This window comes from Cynocephalus volans, chromosome 1 (genome assembly GCF_027409185.1).
Source record: "Cynocephalus volans isolate mCynVol1 chromosome 1, mCynVol1.pri, whole genome shotgun sequence".
NCBI lineage: Eukaryota > Metazoa > Chordata > Mammalia > Dermoptera > Cynocephalidae > Cynocephalus > Cynocephalus volans.
Genome location: NC_084460.1, coordinates 108,743,334 through 108,759,531, shown reverse-complemented (window position 1 = coordinate 108,759,531; position 16,198 = coordinate 108,743,334). Strand labels below are relative to the sequence as shown.

Genomic DNA, 16,198 nt, shown 5'->3' with positions numbered 1-16,198 from the left:
CAATGCTGTTGATATTTTCTACCCGTCTCTGACAACAGTAGCAGTTCAGTGGTCTGCTGATTAGCTTGACTCTTAAATTAGTCTTGTAACGAAGACATTCTTTTTATTATCAATGGTTTTCTTTTGTATTTTGACTTACTTTCTATGTAGCATCTGGTGTCATGAATTGTGACCCAGCCTTAATGTCACTGGGAACTTTGAAAGTGGTGAAATGATGATCACAGAATTTCATGAATCAGATTGAGGAGCTACCCAGACTGAAGGAGACAGTATTTTCTAAATAGCCAGTCCTTCACAAAAAGACTCCTGGCATTCCTTCTGGCATGCTTGCAGGTACCCCTATCCTGCTAGTCCCACGTGGGAAGCAGCTCACTTGAAGGGAACAGAGTGTGCACTGGTGGATGCCATTCCTTCCCTTTCCCCTTCTCCCTGCCATGTGCACTGGGTCTGGCCCAGAGCTGCCTCCCCTTACTTCTGGGAGGTCACTGGAGGACATTCCAGCCCCTGGTTATGCCCAGTGTCTGCACAACCCTCCATGACTGGGGCTTACTAGACCTTCACATATGAGCAGTTTCATGCTCAATTCAGCTTTAACTGACACCTACACTCTGGAGGGTGCTGTGGGGATACAGAATGAGTAAAACCTGATCCCCACCATGAAGGGGCCCACAGTCAAATAGAGGATATGACATGTACAGCTAATGTTACCCAGATGCTCTGGGAACCCAGGTGAAGGAGAGATGTACTTGGCTTGGGCTAGATAGGAAAGGTGTTGCAGATTTGGGCTGGCCTCTTAGGTGGGTTCCCCAACATTTCCCTGCTTTTCTTAATTGTTCTTCAAATTTGGGGAAAACTTTTAGGAAGTTATATAGGTATTCTATTTAGGAGGCTGCCACAGCTGACATCTTAAGAAAAAAATTGATTAATAGTTCTAGTTAGCATGGAAATGCTAAAGGCAGAAGTCCTTTAGGGATTAGGAATGAATCTAATAGGTTTGATTAATTCTGCTTCATTTGGTTGTATGAAGCATTAGAATGAGTTAGGTGAGAAATGGATTAGAATTCAGTATGATGCATGGATTTTTTATGCAAATGCAGAAGCAGTTGAGAGAGATCACTGCTTAAGTCAGGAGAAAATATTTTGTGTAATATTCATTCACTTTACTACACTAATATTCATAGTATGTTGTATATGTTCTCTTCTCTCACATGCACAAAATAGTGAATAATTCTTAGTTAACTCTCTTCAGAATTCTCCTAATCTCCACTTATATCAGCTATTCTTGTGTGAGCTGGTTATCTGCCATTTCTCCAAATCTTCTGTGAGGCACATGGTTAAGAGTCCAGGAGATTTTAAATATGGCCTAATGAAATGAACACTATCAAAGTTGGAGATAGAGAAATACTTCTCATACCCTAACTATCCCTGAGTGTGCTCTTGTGGCATTATCTTGTGCTCTGTCAGCAGTATGGCTCTTGTCTTCTATGTCACATTAGTTAGTATTTTAAGAAATGGGAAGAAGCCTGTTGTGTTCTTCCCTGAAGCTTCTATTTGGCATTCTTCACAAACTACTCAAGGAAGAATCTGCTTTCCTAGTTGTATGTGTAGTTTAAGTGATTTACTAGAACTTTTTATTAGGCTTAGGTGCCCAAAACATCCATAGGGTTTAGAAGGCAGAGTATGAATTTTCCTTTCAAAACACTATTATTTAAAACTTTCTAGATGAGAATGAAGTATAAAGTTCCCACTTATTGAAATTTAAAGACCCAACAAGTCACACCCAAGAGGGTGGTAGGAGGAGCTCTAGCAACAAGGTACAAGAGAGGGCAGGTGTGTGGGCTTTCCCCTGCTCTGGCCTGTCCTGGCCCAGGTGGCCTGGGGACATCTGCTGAGCCCTGCCTGAGTTCTCAGTGCCTTCCTTGAGCAAGTGGCCAGTGGAAGGCAGGCATGGAAGCTGAATGTCTGCAAGCCATATGTCGGGCCCCAGCAGTGCAGTCGGTGACCATGCGCTCAGGGTTTAACAGCAACATCAGGGCCCCATCTAAATCACTCCATGGATGTGCTCCTTGAATCCCCAGATGGGCATACAGAGGGGCTTCTTTCTCTATACCATTCCCATCAATTTTCTATTTGGGGCCTACATCCCCACCCATTAAGCTAATTAGAGTCAACAATCAGGTCTACAAAGTTATAGAAATACATGGTCATGGGCCACATTTTTGAAGCTTGGCTAAATGTCAGGGTTGGACCCTTTATCGGTAATAGCTACAACTTTTGTCTATTTCCTGTTTTTTAAACTCCTGAACTGCCATTCAGATTAGCCACAATTTTAATGGAATTTTTGGATTTAATAATGGTTGATAATCACTTTAAATATTTGCACAATCTCTTTATAATTAAAAACTCACTGATTCACTTACTACTATCTCTTTTATAGAATTGGAGATATTCCACTGGATTCTAAATATCAGATACCCCTGGATCTCAAAACAGCTTTTTCTAAATAAGCACAAGAATTGTTTTTGTCCTAGCACTGTTAATTTTAATAATTCTCTGAAATATATGATTGAACCAGAATTGATTGTTTATGCTTGCATTAGGAAATCTACTGATAAGGATATAAAAATGTGAAGTTTCAACTTAAATTCTAGGCCTATTCTGTTCTATATTATATGAAAGAATTCCTCTGTAATCCTAATATTATATTGCTAATTTGTATAAGCATATTGATAGGCACTTTAGAAAATGTTTAGACCGCAACCTGTACTATAGACATTGAACAAGTGATGTTAAGTAGCCTTTCGATTAATACTTGGACATTCAAAGAGATGAAAGCTTTATCATTTGGACCTAGTAGTATGCTCACTTGGAGCAAGTGTTGGGTTATGTGGATGGATAGACTGCTTTCTTGGGCTTCTGTGGAAACCTGACACCATTTCCACTTTGTGAAAGTTGTACAAAAGCTATTATGTAGATGCTTAATTCCACTAAATGGGGAATTTAGCTTTCTTATCTAACGAAGATTTATTTCAGAACTTTCAAGTTTCAGATATGCTCATAACTTTTTTGAGAATTGGCAAAGCAATTAAAATGCTTTTGTGGTTATAACTGTTTGGTACATTAAAAAATAAGGCTTTACTATCAAATATAGGGATTTTTACCTTGTAATTTTTAGGATATGAAATGAGAATTTGAGGAAAACTCTGAAGAAGAAAAAAAAAAAAAAAAAAACAGTTGCTTTCCTGGAAGGGAAAGACTTGTAGTTCAAGATAATACAATATATAATAAAACAAAAAACAAAATCACCGAGGCCGGAACAAAACCATGTAGTTGTTTTCCAAAATACTTCTTGGATTTGATCTAGGATTTGATTTTATCTTGGAAGTGGTGGTTTTATTTCTTAACCTCCACTTCCTGGCCTATTTGAAACATCCCAGTTCTTTTGGGACTGATGGTAACAAAATACTTATATGCATATTTAATTCTCTACTTGGGTAATAGAGCATAACGGATAATTTAGAAAGCTATCAAAATATCCTCGCAAGTTTGGTGGTATAGATACTGCTAGGCAAGAAAGAAAGCACAAGTTAAACAATGATATTTATATGATCAGCTCTTGATTATTCTGACATCTTGTTCCCAAAATTTTGTCACGTTTTAGCTTTTTCCATGAGGAAAACAAAGTTTTAGTAGTTTTCTTTCCTACCCCCTTTTACAGAGGAGTGTGAACCAGAATTAAGGAGCCAGTTTTACTAGGAGTGTGCAGCTCTTCCCACTGAGGAGACGGCAAGTGTGGGTTCCACTCACGTTACTAGTGCCCTGAGTTCCGGAGACGTCAGTCTTTCTCACATCCAAACATAAGTATAAGGACACTTTTCAAAATTAATCTGGGAATTATTCACCACTTAAAAAAATCTGTCACTGCTCCTTTTCATTACTATGGATAATTGAGAGTTGACTGTATTAGGAAAGGGCCATGTTTCAGTTAGTGCTATGAGTTCTTTTTTCTATGAACGTTGAAGCAGTCCTCTCTTAGTAGCCGAACACCTCTGAAAGCGACGCATCACTAGCGGTTTTAACATTAAGCTTCCAGTGTCAGGATGGCCGAGTGGTCTAAGGCGCCAGACTCAACATTAAGCTTCCATATTATTGTGTTCACATATGCTTTTTAAGACTGTTCATACCTTGCAATATTCACTTACTGTGCTGTTTTTTTAAACCTGTCCATTTTAAAGTTTTAAGCACAATGTTGACTCTTCTGTAATTTCCTAAAATTATATTGTTTTCTTACAGACACCTCAACTTTATTTTATGTATAATACTTCGGAAAATATTGCCTTGTAAAGTAAATGTGATTTTTTTCTTTTGTAACAGAATGAATCTGCTATTTTGGAATTTGGAATATGCCTCTCACTCCCCCAATCCCCCACAAATTGGGGAGTTCTGATTTAAATAACATGTGAGCTAAAAAAACCAAACAAAAATCCACATTTTCAAAATGAGATATTTATATTGAATGTTTACTGTGTGCTAGGAAATAAGCAATATATGTCCATTATCCCATTTAAACTTCACAGAACTTCATGAAGTGCAGGTAAATATTATCCACAATATATGCTAATGGTCACCAATTGTGATAACTCCCAGAATTCTTTATAATAAGGACTTTTTTGTTGGCCACATTTGGTTTATATCAAATAAAACTTATATTCCCTCACAAATAGCATTTATTTCACACAAAGAAACAGGCTTTGTGTTCGGTTTACACATGCCACGTAAGACAGAATTTGGCTGCAGTTCTAACTGCAGGTCAGGCATCAAAGGAGGCAGCTACTGCACAGGGCCTTGGGGGCACTGGGGCACTTGGGGGCACTTGGTTGCCACTTGGTCACCAAAACTCGGGGTGCAAGCCTCAGTATGGCAAGTCTAGGAGCTCACTTTTTAAAATTTAGCACACCCAGAAACGAACAGCTTCTGATGTTGGCATCTATTGAACAACCTCAGTAGGGACCGCTAAACAAAATATCAGTAATAATATCATTTAATATCAGTTAATAATTAGAGCTCAATAGCTACCTTACTGCTTTCTCTGCATAATCTTCACAGCAACCCTATGAGGGAGATTTCAGCACCTCATTTCACAAATTGGGAAAAGAGCTCAAAAAGTATACATTTTTGCCCACAGTGGCACCACTTGTCAGTCAGGGCAGTCAGGATTCGAACCCAGGGATTCGAACCCAGGCACTCTGGCTCTGGAGTCCACACTCTTGGCCCTTTGCCTGCATTGCTCCATTCCTGTCCCTCCCCTGGCAGGCACCTTCCCACAGGCTGGTGGTTCATCTCCTCACCCAGTGCACCTCCTCCCCAGACAGTGTCGGAGAAACACCAACAGGCTTCCCTCCTTGCCCCCTTTTCTGTGTTCCACATAGACGCCTCCCATGCACGCACACGCCGTGTTCCTGTAAATACTTCAGTGCTTTCATTAGGCCATTGCTTCTGCCATGTTTAAATCACGTCTTGATTGGCATTCTAGTCTAGCTCTTTCTGCCTTCACAAAATATAACTTGTCTTTGAAAGTGACTCCTGCAGACAGCTAATCTCATCTACTGTGTGTGCATTCCACTAATTTAACTCTACGTAATTGTATTGCCAAATTCTGGAAGGCATTTCATTGTAGCCTCTTACAGATGCTGACTACACACACTTTTATTCTGCAATGAACTTTAATTTAGCATCTCATCCTCATTACAGTTCGGTCACTGGGAATTGGAAACCCTTGGTTTCTCACCTTGGTTTTTTGCTAAGTTGGGACCTTGGGACTCAGTTTCACAGTAGAGTTCAAGGAGGGACAGTTAGAGATCAGATAGAATTAATTTTTCAGGAAATATGAGAAGTTGATGGAAATACCAGTAAAAAGCAAGGCAAAGTAAATATGCCAATGTAGTAATGGTGTTTTTCTGTCTTGCTTTTTTGAATTTTCTGGTTTTCTAAAATGAATCTATGTTACTTTTATAATCAGAAACAACCCAGTAAGTTATTTTAAAGATGGTGAGCCCTAGGACAGTGAATGCAGGTGGGGCCTGATTTTGCTGGGTCTGTGTTGGAAGTGGAGGGCTTGTGAGTCCAGGCAGTGTTCACACCTGCTCGTGCATCTGCAGGAAGAAACTAAAGGCTGGGCTGGGGAGTGTGTCCTGGAACTAAGGACACACTGAGGTCCCCTGAGGTCACCCCTCACTTCCACTGAGGAGTGATCCCCATTCCAGGGGCCCTAACCATGGCTGGAAAGTTCGTGGGCCAGGTGGGCTGGATAAAGAGGAGAGGATTCATTTGTTCCTGACTTTCTCAGTCCTCAGCCTGAAGCTCTTGGGTGAATTTGGAGATGGGAGATCAGAAAACTGGGCCCTGGGGAGACATCTTAGCCCTGTGTGACAGCCTGTCACCTGGTGTAAAAGCCCAGATGATTTCTCCCAGGACAGAGATCTGAAGCATCACTACAAGATGATGACGAAACACACGGCATCATGGATTAGTGGAACACCACACTGTCTGAACCTACGGTTTACAGAGAGTTTTCCCAGATGGCTGCTTGTCTGCCATATCCAGCAACTCTGTGTGGTGGGTGGCTCAGGAATGATTTTAAATTTATAGTGGGAGCAGCCAAGAGTTAAGTCAATTATAAAGGTCACATAGCAGGTAAGTAGCAGGGCCAGAGCTCCAGACTTGTGCTGATTCCAAACTCAGCCTGTATTATTCTCTTACTTGGTGAGTTTAACCCTGCCCTCCTCCTCCTTTGCATCCTGTTTTCTCTCCTCCCCACAGCTGAGACCCCCAGGCCCATCCAGATGGAGACCAGCCCTGGCTTTAGGTCGGGGCATAAAGGAAACCACAGCTCAGCCCTCTGGGGATCACCTAGCTTTGTGCCTTCCTGGCTTGACCTGGACCTGGGTCTGGTCCATGACCCAGCCGCTGTCTCGTGCTCATGTGTGGCCCCTGGATCTAAGAACTCATCTTGGAAACTTAGCACTTTCAGAATCAGCTGTTTCTGTGTCCTCCCCTTCCCATCCCCTTTGGGGTTGGGGCCCTTGATTCCAACTGCCTTCCTTCAACTCTTGCATGTCCTCAGTGTCAGCCACCTTGGACATGCTTCCTGGAGCCAGTCTACTCCAGGGATTGTGTAGACCCTGACTGTCTGATTACCCCACCATGAACGTCTGGTGTCTGCCTCAACCAGGGTCCTATGCAGTAAACAAAGGGATGAGCTTTGGCCTTCATGTTGAGAGTCTACCTGTGTGTACTGTGATACCAAAATTCACAGAGCAAGTGTAGGCATATTCATTTATCTGCAGAAGCACCTAGAAAAGCCATTCCAGTCTGTCAGCAAAGCCAATCTAAGAAGCTAGTCAGCCAGCTCAGGAGCCTTGGGGAAGACCCAAGAGGGCCACACGATGTCTGGAGGGCTGGTCCACTGAAGAGGCCTGGCCGTGATTTGCATCAGGGATCTACAGAGCCTCACCTGGGAATCTAGAATAATAGAGTGATTCTAGCATAATTCAGAAGGTGCAATGAGTACAGGGGGAGGACACCAGGGATTTGGGTTTCTCAAGGAACCCAGGGCCCCAGTTGGATGCGGGCCCACGATGGGCATCTCTGAGCAAGTCACTGAGAGGTCAGTGTAAGATTAGTGGGTCCAACTAGAATTCATTGGGGTCCCTTCAGACTACTGAGGGTCTAAAAGGGGTCAGTTCTAACCCTGAAGGATTTATTCTCCCCCCATAATCAACATATCCAAGAGAGGCCATGAATTCCTGAAGCTGCCGTGTCTCCTGAATCAAATAGGAAATCACTGATGTTATGCCTCAAACCAGCCACTCAAAGTGGGACTAATGGGGTCATAGAGAGGTTGGGCAAGGATGGAGGGAGGGAATTGATTGGAAATCACTGTTCAGGGGGAGGGGAAGGTGGGTTATGGAGGTGTTGAAGGATGTAGGCCAACTCATTCTTATAGAGCGAGAAAAGGCCAGTTTGGGTAAACCATAAGGTCCCCGACTTTGCTAGGGGCTGGGATGTGGCCCCAAGACTATTAGGACCAAAGCCTGACCTTTGAGATGGGTATAGTGCAGAGTTCTGAGGGAACAGATGTCAGGAACCGAGTGGAGGTGGGGGTATTGGCTTCTCTCAGTTATGTAGAAGTGCTTGAGTGTGCAGCTGAGGGCCCCTCAGTGCCGCAGGCCAATCAGTCCAGGTCCAACCAGCAGCTTAACAGCAGATCCTGCCAGGCTCTGGAACCAGCTACCCTCTGGCTGGGGCTCGAGGTAGATGACAGGGCCTTGCACTTAGAGCTAAGCTTGGGAAAAGACTGGGGTGGGAGTATGTGTGAACCATCTTCCATCTTGTCTATCCCCCTGCCCCCTGAGGCTGTAGACAGATATTCGTTCATTCAAGCAGGCAGGCATGCAAGCAAAAGCTATTTATTATACCTGCCTCCTGACCCTGCAAGATCATGCCTAAGTTTATACCCAACAGAAATACATACATATGTTTGCCAAAAGACAGGAACAGGAATGGTGATAGGCCTGTACTGAAAGCAACCCAAATGACCATTAATACTAGACTGGATAAAATACGGTGTATTCATATAATGAAATACTATTCAGCAACGAAAATAAATGATATGGACAAATCTCACAAACCTAACTTTGAATGAAAGTAGCTATTTCTGAAACAGTACATGGTATATAATTCCATTTATATGAAGCTTAAAACAGGCAAAATTACTTACACTATTAGAAGTCAGGATAGTGGTTAACTTGTGGGGTGGTGGCGTGATTAATGGAGAATTCAGGGGACATCTGGGGTGCTGGTCATTTCTATTTGCTTGACCTGGGTGCAGGTTATAGAGGTGTGTGCACATTGTGAATGAATCCAGCTGTTGTACACATATGGTTTGTGGACATTTCTGTCCATAAAAAGTTTACTTGAGAAAGATAGTGACTTGGATAGTGACACCTACTCTGTTTGAAGCAGTGCCTGGCATAAACTTGGCACTCAGTAAATCACTATTGACTCTGCCAGGGAGGACACAAGAGTGAACCAAACACAGTGCTGCCCTCAGGAGGGATGAAGACAGGACAACAGGCTTCCTCTGCAGGTGTGGTGAGTGCTCCCAGGAGCATGTAGATGGGGTGAGTCAAACTGTCATTTTACTCAGAGAGCCTGGGGGAAGATTCACAGAGGATCCAGATAGCATGAGATGGCGAGGAAGGCCCCAGGGCTAGGGGGCTGCTGGGACGGATCCTCTGACGACCTGGGGCTGCCCACTGGGGCTCAGTGGTGCTCAGACTCCTCTGGGGCCTGGAGTCCGGAAGACACCACCCCAGAAGCCCTATCCTCCATCTCTGGGTATGTCCCAGGTGTCTGATTCTGGACATGCATCTTTGGAAAAACATTTTCAGCAGGCAGAGAGTGGAAACACTGCTTCTGAAAGGATTTCCAAAACTGAATTATTTACTCACCGAGGTATTCATCATCGATGAGTCTGCCTTCCTCTTCCACAGACACCTTCTCTTCCCCTCACCAGGGTAGGCTGTGGTTGGTAATACCTGACTTTTGTAAAGCATTTCCCACATGGCACTAGGCCCTTTGCTGTGGGTGGAACAGATCGCTTTTATCATCTCAGAGCGGCCAGCAGCCTTCCTCAGCTCACACAGGGGCCTGTGGCAGGCTGTGCCTGGAACCCAGGCTCCTGACTTTCCAACCATCCCCTCTGCCTCTGCTGGAGAGCTAGGTGAGTCTCCATCCTCTGATGGCAGGAGGGAAGGGCAGATGCAGGGGCTGCCTCCTCCACACATCGGCTGGGGTGTGAAGGCCAAGCTTGCCCCACCCTTTCCCCCCAAAATCCCTCCGGAGGAGTCCTCTAGAATAAAGCAGGACAATAATGAATAAGCAACATTAATGCAGCAACTTCTGGGTCCCTAAAGTCAGGATTGACTCTTGGAACACGATGGGCCTGTCACCTGCAGACGCTCCTCACTGCTGGGCTCAGCTCAGGCTGTTTCCCTGTCCTCATACTCAGGTGGGAGGACCGACTGCCTTCCTCCATGAAGCCTTTCCCGCTGATCACGCCTTCCCCGTCCTGAACGACCACGCCAGCCCTGCATGGTTCCTATCTCCTTGCCTTCCACACGCCCAACCAGACGGTGAGCAGGACCCTCTTCTCTGGGCACACAGCTCTTGCTTGAGAGTGTAGCTGTCCCGGGGGGCTGCAGAGCTCCCTGCTGGATGCTGGATGCTTCTTGTGCCCCCCACCCCACTGCGCAGCCCCTCCCCCAGTCTCCACCACTACTTCCCAGGCTGGGGCCAAGGCTGGGGCCTGATCTGGGTGGGGGAAGCTGGCACCTACTGAGTTCTGAGGTTCCTTGGATTCTAGAATTTACTGACTCCAACATTTTATTTATTTTTTTAAAGAAAATGTAATTTTATTAATATTATTTTTTACATTCTAGGATGTTGTGGAGCAGTTGGGAGGGCGGGGGAAAGGGGAAGGGGGAAAGAAATGTGAGGGAAGAAGGAGGCGGCACCCCCCTCATTCCCACAGGGGAGACCAGGGGGCTTCCAGCAGTGGCTTGGTCATTACTGGGCTGGGTGCAGATGTCAGGGGGGTGTGGCAAAAGCCCTTGCTTGGAACCTGGGGCCTTTTTGCTGAGGCTTGGTGGTTGTCACTGGCTGGTTGCACGACTGACTCCAACATTTTAAACTGCCGCGCTCAATTTCTGCAGGGATCTGCTCTGATTTCTGTGGAGTGGCAACTAACAGAGATCTTTGCTTTCTTTTCTATTCCTTTGATGGGTAAAGAAATGAAAAAATTATATCAGAAACAAGGTGAATGAGTCCAAACTTTTTTTTAAAAAAGGAAAAGTTTTGCACAGGTTAGGGTCCCTCCCACACACTCACCTGGCAAACCCTAAAAACAATGTTTTTACACCCTTGTGTGGTCTGTAGTTATTTAACCTCTGTCCCCTCCACTAGAGGAGAGACCACGTCTGACTTGCTCACTGCTTATAGCCATTGCAGGGGCCGTACCTGACATATTCCTGGCACTCAGGAAATAACTACTGACTGACTGACAGGCATCGGTTATGCCCAGGATTGAACACTCATTATTTCTGATCCCCACTGTAACCTGCAGTGAGTGGGGAGCACTATCCACCCTGACACACACACTTGTTTTCTTTCTTAACAGAGTAGGAGACAGACACTGGTCATTTGCTCAAGGATCCTCTCCCCTCACGCTGAGGATGTGACTACACCTTGCGTAACCACAGAGATCAGTTTTTTCCAGGACAGCACACTCCTTCAGGGGCTGGGAAGGCAGCTGCTTGAGGAAAATATGTGCAAGACACACATGGGCCCGGGAAAAAGCAATCTGGGGACCAAGGCAGGTGTCCTCCACCCTCGCCAGAACCCACCCTGCAAGGTGACTTCGTCTGCCAGAATCAGCCCTTCCCCACCTGCCAGCCTTTCTCAGGGCCTCTGATTTCCCCCAGATGTATTACAGGTTGGTCTCCTTAAAATGTGCTCTGGCAGGCTCCCCTCGCAGGCGCTCCATGCCTTGGCCCAAGGAAAGCTGATCTGCTCACTTCTAGTCGCCGTAGATGTGCCCTCTCGGTCTTACTGCCGAGTGTGAGCTGAGCCAACATGGAGAGCTGCTCCTTGTGGATCTAGGGAGGCTGGAAGGTAGCTTTTTAACACCCTTGACGCAACCATTTTGCAGGAATAGATGCCTTCCCAATGAGGCTTTTACTCTTCATTCCCAGGTAAACTTGGGAGTCAGGTACTCCAAGCTCCACATACAACTCATTAGCTGGGAGTTCTCTGAAACTAATTCCTTCTGAGTAAAATGGGGATAACAGCAGCCCCACCCCCACCCCCCAGCCTGGATACTGGGGGAGAATGACGTACCTGCAGATAGTGGTGCTTAGGGCTGGTGGCTGCTATTACTCTCCATTATATGTTATAAAAAGGGTTTTTAGGCCATGCCAGGTTTTACCCTCATTTACCCACAGGTAGGTGGAGCGGGAATAGTAGGGAACCCAGAGAACTGACAACAGCAGTGGTTCTCAACCTGGTGGTGCTCCAGAGCCATTACCCCAGACCTTGCATGGAAATCCATCTACTGAAACAGGCTGGGTCCTGGATGGAGCAGACACCCAGGCCAGCTGAGGTGTGCAAACCACCTCATCACCATACCTGCTAGATGCACTGGGACAGAGAGGCGCATAAGCCAGAAGCTCTGACAGAGCTCCAAGTCCTAAAGGAAACTCACAATCTGGCACCCGTCCTCTCCAGAAGCCAGGCTGGGAGGGCTTTCTGAGGCCCCTTCCCCACCCTCCACTTACCCTCACTGGCTCAGTTCTTGATTAATATTACTATAATTAGACCACTGCACGGAGAAAAGGATACTTGGATCTATCTCATGCTGTGCCTTTCAATAAATTCCACACTAGTTAAACATGAGCACATACCTAAAAAACATGTGTCTTAGTTCATTTTGTGCTGCTATAACAAAATACCTGAGGTTGGGTAATTTACAAAAAGTGAAATTTAATTTCTCACTATTCTGGAGGCTAAGAAGTCTGAGGTCAAGGCAGCAGCAGGTTTGTGTGTCTGGGGAGGGTTGCTCTCTGCTTCCAAGATGGCACCTTGTTCCCTCACGTGGAAGGCAGAGGGGCAAGTGCAGCCTCCTTTATAAGCCTCCAGAGGAGGAGCCCTCACGGCCTACCCACCTCTTCTTACAGGTCCCACCTTTAAATACCATCACACTGGCCATTAGGTTTCAACACCTGGAGGGTAGACAGACCATAACAACATGAAACTTGGGCTAGTTTATTTATACCTCTGGAGGAAAGTGGTGCTCTTACTGAAGAGGATATCACCAGAGTTTTAACACATATATATATAAACCTCCCTTTGGATAATGAAATGTTAAAAGAAGAATGGAAAACAGAGGCTATGACAAATGATGCCTGGTAACAGTGAGCCTGTACGAAAAAAGGTCCATGCCCAGACTCGACTCAAAGTGCCCAAAGGAAATGAACCAAGTTACACAGAGGGAAGCTCAGACAGTACATCTCCACATGAGCAAATGCACAACCCCAAAGCAGTGAAGAGATCACTAAGCCATCTTTTTATAAGAATTAAACTATAAAAATAAAAACAAGTGTTGGCAAAGCTATGGGGGAGTTTTCTGCTAAATGTGTATCCCTCTATGGTAAGAACCTAAGGGCACAGGAACTGTGTGTCACTTTTGTGTACGTGGCAGCCAGCACAGTGTCTGGCCCAGGGGAATGACTGAGTATGGTGGGGGCTTGTAGGGGAGTGTAGAGGGCAGGGGGGAATTCAGCTGAAGCTGGGAGCTTAACCATTTTCAGGTGTGACGTAGACATTGTCCATTCAAATACTGTTTACCAGGCCAAAGGAGAAACAAAGCTGTGATGGACACTGCTGTTTCCTGGCCAACCTGAATGTACCGCCCCCCATCAGTGCCCTAATACTTGCTCAGGGGATCGTCTCCTCCTCTTCCTGGAGGATGGTATGGGAGGAGAAAGTTCAGACCAGGTATCTGCCCTTCCCAAATGGTAGCTGAAGGGTCTCTGGAAACTCCCCGTCCCCAGATCCTCCTTCTTATCACTGTCACAGCCAATGGATGGGCATGTGGCCTGGAAACACAGCTGGAACTCAGCACTGGGGCTGGAGCGAGGCACTTGGAGCTGCTTGTTCCAGCGTTCTGAGCTCCTTACACCCTCGGTATAAGCTCCCAAGGAGATACGCAGAACCAGTTGCCGTTGCTGATTTTAAAGATATTTCCAGATAAATCTTTGCCCTGAAGGAACTGCTTTGAGGTGGGACCTGATGTCACTAGAGGGTAGAACATATGCTAAGTGCCACAAGAGGGGACAAGGTCAGGCTTCCAGATGGCAGGGACTGGGGCTCAGCTCAGGCCTGCCACATACTCGGTGCTCAGTGCTGCCCAGGTCTCAAGAGTTGGTTTCTCATCTACTCTTAGATGAGACAAGAGGGCTCTTCACATCCAATCTAGAGTAGGAAGGCATGACATGAACATAAAGAAGCTGCAGTTTATTTAATTGTGCAGTGACTTTAATGACAAGTAAAGGAACTCTTGACTGATAAAACATGGAAGTGGCTGGGAAGGACAACTGGATGTTTATTGGTCCTGATTTGAGTAGGGGCTCTGATATTCAGTAAACTGCCTTCGTTCTTTTTTAAATTTTTTTTAATTGACAAGTAAAAATTGTATGTATTTACGGTGTATATCATGATATTTTGATATGTATATGCTGTGGAGTGGCTAAATCAAGCTATTTAACATATGCATTGACTGACATACTTATTTTGTGGTGAGAACACTTAAAGTCTACTCTCAGCAATTTTTAAATATACAATACATCGTTACTGATTGTAATCACCACGATGTACAGTAGATCTCCTGAACTTATTCCTAACTAGAATTTTGTGTCCTTTGACCAACATTTTCCCAGTACCAACCTCCCCCAGCTTCTGGTAACCACCATTTTAATCTGTTTCTGTAAATTCAACATTTTTATACTCCACATATGAGGGTATTTCATAGTTTGTGGAAAAGTAGAATTAAAAAAAGGAATCTTTCCATGAACTTTTTGAAGACCCCTCACATAAATAAGATCGTGGGGCATTTGTCCTTCTGTGACTGGCTTATTTCACTCAACAATGTCTTCCAGGCTCATCCATGTTGTCCAAATGACAGGATTTTCTTTTTTATGGCTAAATAGTATATCACTGTGTATATATACCACTTTTTCTTTATGCATTTCCACTGATGGACACTTAGATTGATTGTGAATAATGCTGCAATGAACATGGGAGTGGAAATATCCCTTGACATACTGACTTCATTTCCTTCGTATATATACCTAGTAGTGGTATTGCTGCATCTGTGGTAGTTTTGAGGAACTTCCATACCGTTTTCCATAGTGGCTGTATCAATTTACATTCCTGCCAACAGTATAATGGTTCCCTTTTCTTCACATCCTTGCCAACACTCACCTCTTGTCTTTTTGATAACAGCCATTATAACAGGTCTGAAGGAATATCTCATTATAGTTTTAATTTGCATTTACCTGATGATTAGTGATGCTGAACGTTTTTTCATATACCTGTTGGCCATTTATATGTCTTTTTTGAGAAATGTCAATTCAGGTCCTTTGCCCAATTTTAAATCAAGTTGTTTTCTTAAGATTAAGTTGTTTGAGTTCCTTATATATTTTGGATATTAGCCCCTTATCAGATGTATGGTTTGCAAATAAATTCTCTAATATGGTAAGTTGTCTCTTTACTCTGTTATTTCTTTTTCTGTGCAGAAGCTTTTTAGTTTGATGTAACCCCATTTGTCTATTTTTGCTTTTGTGGCCTGTGCTTTTGGGGTCATATTAAAAAAATCTTTGCCCAGACCAATGTCACAAAGTTCTTCCCTTATGTTTTCTTCCAATAGTTTCACAGTTTCAGGTCTTATGTTTAAGTATCTAATCCATTTTGAGTTACTTTTTGTACATGGTGTGAGATGAGGGTCTAATTTCATTCTTCTGCATGAGGATATTTTTCCAGCACCGTTCATTGAAAGACTGCCCTTTCCCCATTGTGTATTCTTGGCATCACTGCTGAAAATCAATGGACCGTAAATGTGTCAATTGCATGTATATGTTTCGGGGCTCTCTGGTCCATTCGTCCATGTCTGTTTTTATGCCAGTACCATGCTGTTTTGATTATTACAGCTTTGTGATCAATTTTCAAATCAGGTAGTGTTATGCCTTGAGCTTTGTTCTTTTTACTCAAGATTGCTTTGGCTGTTAAGCGTTTTTTGTGGTTCCATGTGACTTTTAGGATTGTTTTCCTATTTCTGTTAAAAATATCATTGGAATTTTGATAGAGATTGCATTGAAACTGTAGATTGCTTTAGGCAGTTATGGTTATTTTCACAATATTAATTCTTCTAATCCATGAACATGGGATATCTTTCCATTTCTTTGTGTCGTCTGCAATTTCTTTCATCAGTGTTTTATAGTATATAGATCTTTCACCTCTTTGGTTAAATTTATTACTAAGTATTTTATCTTTTTGTAGCTACTGTAAATGGGATTATTTTCCT

The 16,198-nt window shown here is 44.1% G+C and overlaps 1 protein-coding gene across 1 annotated transcript in view; it reads right to left on the bottom strand.

The window, feature by feature from the left end:
* Nucleotides 1–10,567: 10,567 nt before the first annotated feature.
* The window catches only part of VPS8 (VPS8 subunit of CORVET complex), a 254,205-nt gene continuing 248,574 nt past the window's right edge, over nucleotides 10,568–16,198 (bottom strand). Inside the window, exon 41 of the mRNA XM_063098627.1 lies at nucleotides 10,568–10,836. Within this exon, the coding sequence (XP_062954697.1) occupies nucleotides 10,831–10,836 (6 nt within the window). The 3' untranslated portion in view covers nucleotides 10,568–10,830. The remainder of the gene's footprint in view (nucleotides 10,837–16,198) is intronic.